The sequence below is a fragment of the Miscanthus floridulus genome, chromosome 8 (genome assembly GCF_019320115.1).
Source record: "Miscanthus floridulus cultivar M001 chromosome 8, ASM1932011v1, whole genome shotgun sequence".
NCBI classification, from domain to species: domain Eukaryota; kingdom Viridiplantae; phylum Streptophyta; class Magnoliopsida; order Poales; family Poaceae; genus Miscanthus; species Miscanthus floridulus.
The window spans coordinates 66,660,586-66,666,585 of record NC_089587.1 but is presented as its reverse complement, the minus strand read 5'-3'; the positions used below and the strand labels follow the sequence as shown (position 1 = coordinate 66,666,585).

The 6,000-nt window shown below is 46.6% G+C and overlaps 1 protein-coding gene across 1 annotated transcript; it reads left to right on the top strand.

Moving 5' to 3' along the window:
• The first annotated feature begins 3,258 nt into the window (after nt 1-3,258).
• Nucleotides 3,259-4,254, top strand: LOC136472399 (pectinesterase inhibitor 28-like). Its single transcript, XM_066470109.1, has one exon. It carries the CDS (start codon nt 3,412-3,414, stop codon nt 4,048-4,050), a length of 639 nt encoding a protein of 212 aa, XP_066326206.1. The 5' UTR covers nt 3,259-3,411; the 3' UTR covers nt 4,051-4,254.
• Nucleotides 4,255-6,000: the final 1,746 nt, after the last annotated feature.

Here is a 6,000-nt window from a genome sequence, read left to right as displayed (position 1 = left end):
GCGCACCATCTACTGCGATAAGATACTAAGATAGATAGATGCTGTAGAAAAGAGCAAAAAAGGGCAAGAAAAGGTGCTGAGTCCGAGAGGAAAAATATGAGTGGCCAACACGCAAACATATGTGCACTCACTCACTACACACACATGTATATTCTCCCTAGCTGTCTGCATGCGTATATAGACCACCTGAAAAAGATAGCGCTATGGGTCTAATTAAATTTACATGTGCTATCTTCAGGTGAAAAATAAAGTGCAGGAAGCAAATGGTGTCATGTATCATGTAGATTTATCAAACGAAAAAAATAAAGGAGAACAAACCAAGTGAGGCCTTGTTTGGATGTAATTGGATTCACATTAATCCACATGTCCAAGTGAGACCTTCTTTAAATGTAATTGGATTCACGTCAATCCATATATGTTGGGGTGGATGGAGTGGAACTTGAACTAAATTCCACCCCAGTACACCCCAACACATGTGGATTGAGGTGAATCCGACAACATCCAAATAAGGCCTTGACTAAAACAGTTGAGCCGATGCCGTGCTTTGGTTGGTCTCAGGCGGGTTTTTTCGGTTTTACCAAATCCTTGAACAGGTTAGACATGATATAACTATTTGCTAGCTAATTAATAAGGAAATTATATACATTTTAAATTTAATTAGTTAGTTAGGTTTTATGTGGTGTAATCTATCGACGATTAAAAAGAAAATTGTACAATTGATCCTATGTTTCTAGATTATCATCATCATAAAAGATAAGGGTGCGTACATACATGCTTTGTCACAAAGATCGATCGAGTATAGGTGTGCAGAAGCAGCTACGGATTTCGAGAGATTTCGTTTGTTCAGAGTTGCACTGCCACTGTCGGATAGATTTAGATTATGTTTGAGAGGAACCCTACCGGATTTAGAAAACATGCGATTCTAGAACAGTGTCATGTTTTAGTATCTTAAGTTTAACTAATTATAGATAAAAAGTATCAATATTTATACTATTAAATAAATATCATTAGATTAATTAAGAAATGTATTTTCATAATAAATTGATTTGAAGTTATAAATATGAATACTATTCACTTAAAAACTTGGTTAAATAGGAAGTACTTTTTCTGATACGCAACCTATACTTTCGTGTTTTCTTGGACAGAGGGAGGAGGATGCGCATCTATGTCTCGTCGTCGTCATACGCGTTTCATTTGCACTACATACACCATATATATACTATTCGTTTGTCCGCTCCACTGCCACTACAACACTGCGGCATGCATGACCCATCCAAAAGCTAAATAAAGTCCGATGCAAAAGCAACGGAGATCTCTTCCTCCTAGTGTCAAGCATATGCATGCAATAGTCAAAGTACTACTCCTACATACCTACACACGATATTTATGAAATCAGTGATGAGTCGATGAGCATTGACCGACCAATAGTGAAAGCAGGTAGGAAACCAGTAGTGTCAGCGGCTCTCTTGGGCGTATGTACATGGTGATGCGTGCTCGGTCAAGCTAACAAAGACCGGAAGAAATCCAGCAGTGACAGTTCGATCTTGTGGGTAGCCGTGGTTACGGTCCAGCAGTGAGAGAGTCATGGTCCTTTTGAATTCATGTAATATACTATATCCATTCCAATTGATAGATTGTTTTTAACATTTCTAGATACACAATTTTTATTATGTATCTAGACATACCGTATATCTGGATATATTGCAAAAATCATATACCTACAAAAGTCCAAACGATCTATAATTTAGGACAGAGAGTGATAGTTTTTTTTTTTATTTCTAACCGATTAGCTAGAAAACCATACAGGAAGTACATGAGTTTGGTGCTTGCATATGGATACGTCTCGATGAAGATCTCAATCGATCAATTTTCCCCCAAATACCAGGGGGCAACAGCTCGCACGACGCGTAACATCTTCGGCTCTGTTCGGCTGATACATAAGCCGGTTGATAAGCTGGCTAGTGGCCCCGTTCGGATGGTATGGTTCTTGAGGAATTTGGATGGTTTAGAGGAATTTTGGAGGAATTTATGAGAGGAAAACACTGTTCCGGATGAAAAAAGAAGTGGATCAAGCCGGGTTTAAGGGCACACGAACTGAGCCTAAAGTTGTTTTGTTATGAGAGAAAAATATTATACATTCTAACTGATAAGTCGGCTGATAAGTTCAAGCGAACAGGGCTTCGTCTTGGATTTGTGCATCTCTACTGTAGTTGATTGGCTAGGGGACACGCAAATAAATAGGCTATCATGGACTAAGCACTAGTGCTAATTCAGCTTAAGTGGAGAGGTAATTATATTGAACGTGCTACTAAGCGCTAGCTTATACTATACTATCATTGTTGATTAACTTAGGCGGCACATCCACACGAGAAACACGGATTTGTAGTGTATTAGCAATAATGATCCGGAAGAAAGAAAGAAAGAAAGAAAAAAACTATGGAGTAGTAGCATACTTACGTGTGTGAGAACAAATTGAAGTGCCCTGACATTGTCAAGTAACAGTGGATAGATGATGCCTAATGCTTGCTGAGAGCAACTTGACCTTGTTTGCCAAAAGGTACGGCTGTCTTTTCATTTCATTTATTTTCTTAGTGGTGTGCATTGCAATTATATATAATCTCTGCAAGCGTGAAACCTCGACATGGTATATATATATATATATATATATATATATATATATATATATATATATATATATATATGGAGTACTTATCATATACTAGTAATATACTTCTTTCTATATATCCATCACTGTATATATACCACTTTAATTTTCAATTTGTTGCTTGCCTTCTGAATTGAAATAAGTCCCGGGCCATGCATCTCCATATATATATATATATATATATATATATATATATATATATACACACACACACACACACACACACACACACACACACGTATAGTCATAGTATTATTAATAATTCATGAATATATAGTAAGCATTTCCATTTCCATTTCCATTGGCAGAGGTGTAGGCCGGGAAACAGTATATATAATGAGTAGAGAGAACCTATATACTATATCATATCCTAACTAAGATTTTGTCTAATAATATAAAAAGCCAGTATAGTAGCTGGTTGGGCACTAAGGGAGTGAAGAAAGTGTACACGGCATGGTGGTCATGGTGGACTCCTCCACTCCACTTGCATTGCATTGTTGGAGTCAACATTGACAGCCAACGATCCTCACCTCCTATAAAAACCCTCCCTCCCTGCTCTCCAACACAACTCATCATCATCTCTTCATCTCATCCAATCGACACTAGCCATACCAAAGAGAATTGAAAAACACACATACAGAAGCTTCCCATATATATAATACAACCTCATCGATCAGTAGTCATCATCAGAGTCTTCTCACACGCAAACTAGAAAAGATCAAGCTCATCATCATCATCGTCATAACATGGCAGTGGTGGTGCTTATCCTGTTGGCCCTGCTCCCTTTCAGCGCCCTTGGCTCTCGCTCCGGCCCGACGGCCGTGCAGCACCACGGCCACGCCGGCCACGGCACCCCCAAGCACTCGTCACCTCCTCAACCAACCACGGCGGAGCTAGTACGCAGCACCTGCAACTCCACGGCCTACTACGACCTGTGCGTGTCCGCGCTGGGCGCCGACCCGTCCAGCGCCACGGCGGACGTCCGCGGGCTCTCCACCATCGCCGTGTCCGCGGCGGCCGCCAACGCCTCGGGCGGCGCCGCCACGGCCGCGGCGCTCGCCAACGGCACCGCCACGTCGTCGTCCAACGCGCAGGCGGCCCCGGCCACCGCCGCCACGGCGCTGCTCCGCACGTGTGCCGCCAAGTACGGCAAGGCCCGGGACGCGCTGGCCGCCGCCGGCGACTCCATCGCGCAGCAGGACTATGACTTCGCGTCTGTGCACGTGAGCGCCGCCGCCGAGTACCCGCAGGTGTGCAAGGCGCTGTTCCGGCGGCTAAGGTCCGCACAGTACCCGCCGGAGCTGGCGGCGAGGGAGGAGACGCTCAGGCAGCTCTGCTCCGTCGCGCTCGACATCATCGCGCTGGCCTCCAACAGCAGTGGCTAGCTAGCTTGTCTTCAGTGATGGTATATGAGTCTACGTGTAATGACACGGATAGGTAGCACCTTTTGGTTACGTTTAGCAGGCACATGCATCGGCATAAAAGGTGCTTGTACGATAACTTTGAACAAGCATATGAGCAGCTCATCAACTTTGCGTTGCACTGCATGTGTAACACCCGCTGTGTTACATTGTATTATTCCTGCTAATCCTTTCATGAGCATCATAATTATGTGCATATGTGTATAACACGAAGTATAAGTCGATGTTCGGCACTTGAAACATTCATACGAAACATGAGACAAAGGTTACGTTTCATATAATACTGTTTAGTATTCCAATCGAATGGTTGTCGAAATAAAAATGCTATAGAGCGTTGTTGCGAACGGCGATGAAATATATGAGGTCGAGGGCATGGGTAGCTAGTTAGTACATCCCGTAGGTTGGAATTGGATTTCGACGCGGAGTCGTTCGTTTCGACGTCGTTCGCGTAAGTTTCGGAAGTGATCGACGAAGCCACTTTTGGCAAGCTGTGTGGAGCGATTGGTTTAGGAGGCAGCGCGATGTCTCGACTACGGTAGATAGTTGGATGTACCCTCTTGCGCGTCGAGCAATTAGTTTGGCGTTCGGAGCTTTGAGTACGAGTTTTCTGGCCGCTTTAGAAAGCGTGCACGGCATGTGATTTGGTCCGGGGCGCGGTCACCACCGCTGTTGGCTTGCTAGCGCTCCTGTCGCGCCGGCCATGCCCACTGCCGCGCGAGCCTCGCCCCCTGTCGCGCCGGTCGCGTCCCGCTACCGCGCCTGCGCGTGTGCGCACTCGCCCGGTCATGCGCTTCGGGTCATGACCGTCTACCTTCGCTGCCGGCCACGCCCGCCGCTGCTGCTCGACCACTACCACTGCCCGTCCTGCCGTCGCTGCTGACTCGCCCTGCGTGCCGAGGCATAGACCACGTCTTCTTGCCGCCGTAACGGCGACGCGCGCTGACCCTGCGCTACTGCCTTGGCTGCTTGCTGTCTCGCTAGCGCGCGGGTCACCTCGCCGGCTACTGCGCTGCGCCCGGGCCCACCGACCAAGCTCCGCCAAGCCTTGTCCTACCTCGCTTTGGCCGTTGGCGCACCGGGTCCAGCGTTCACGTCACCAGCGGCCACACACGGTACTGATCGCTGACTTCCCTTGGCTGCTCACTCGAAGGATGTCCGCCTGCCCCGCCATCCCCTCCGCGTCACATCACACTACGGCATTTGTCTGGCGCTGCCCGCCATGGTGGCGCCATACCGTGCTCGTTGCCTTACCGCAGTGGCCGTGCAGACAACCGTCTAGGGCACGCACCGCCTGTCCCGCTGTTCCCTTAGTGGTGTGTTGGCTCGTTGCGTTGACGCCGCAGACGGACCAAGCCAAGCCATGACAGGACCCCCCTGCTGAAAGCTCTAGTTTGGTTTTGGTTAATTGATGAAACCCTAAGTGCTAACCTAGTTTATCAAGATGATTATGAGATAGATAGCACTACTCCAAGTGATAAAGCAATGGCGAAGATCATGACAATGGTGATGGCATGGTGATGGTCAAACTCGTATCAGAATGCGGTTATCAAAGTGCCACTAGATGCTCTAACTCATTGCATATGCATTTAGAATCTAGTGGAGTGCTAACACCCTTGAAAATGTTTGTGAAAATATGCTAACACTTGGTTTGCAAGCTCGGCGGGATTCGGCGCTTTCGGGAAAATGGAATGCCTATTTTCTATTGCGCCGGATGCAAATCTTGTGGTTGGCACATTGGAGCAAGGGTGAAGAAGTTAGAAGTGAAAACGAGTTGATCGCGAAGACGCTGGCGTCGGTCAACTGACTTAACGCTGGGTCTGAAAGCACCGGACCCTGGCAGCGTGCGTCCGGTCAAACTGACGGGTCTGCAAAGTATCGAGGGTATTGCACTGGACGCTAGTCTGTGTCCGGTCA

Excerpts from the sequence above, each read along its gene's own strand:
- LOC136472399 (XM_066470109.1), top strand. The coding sequence starts at position 3,412 with ATGGCAGTGGTGGTGCTTATCCTGTTGGCCCTGCTCCCTTTCAGCGCC.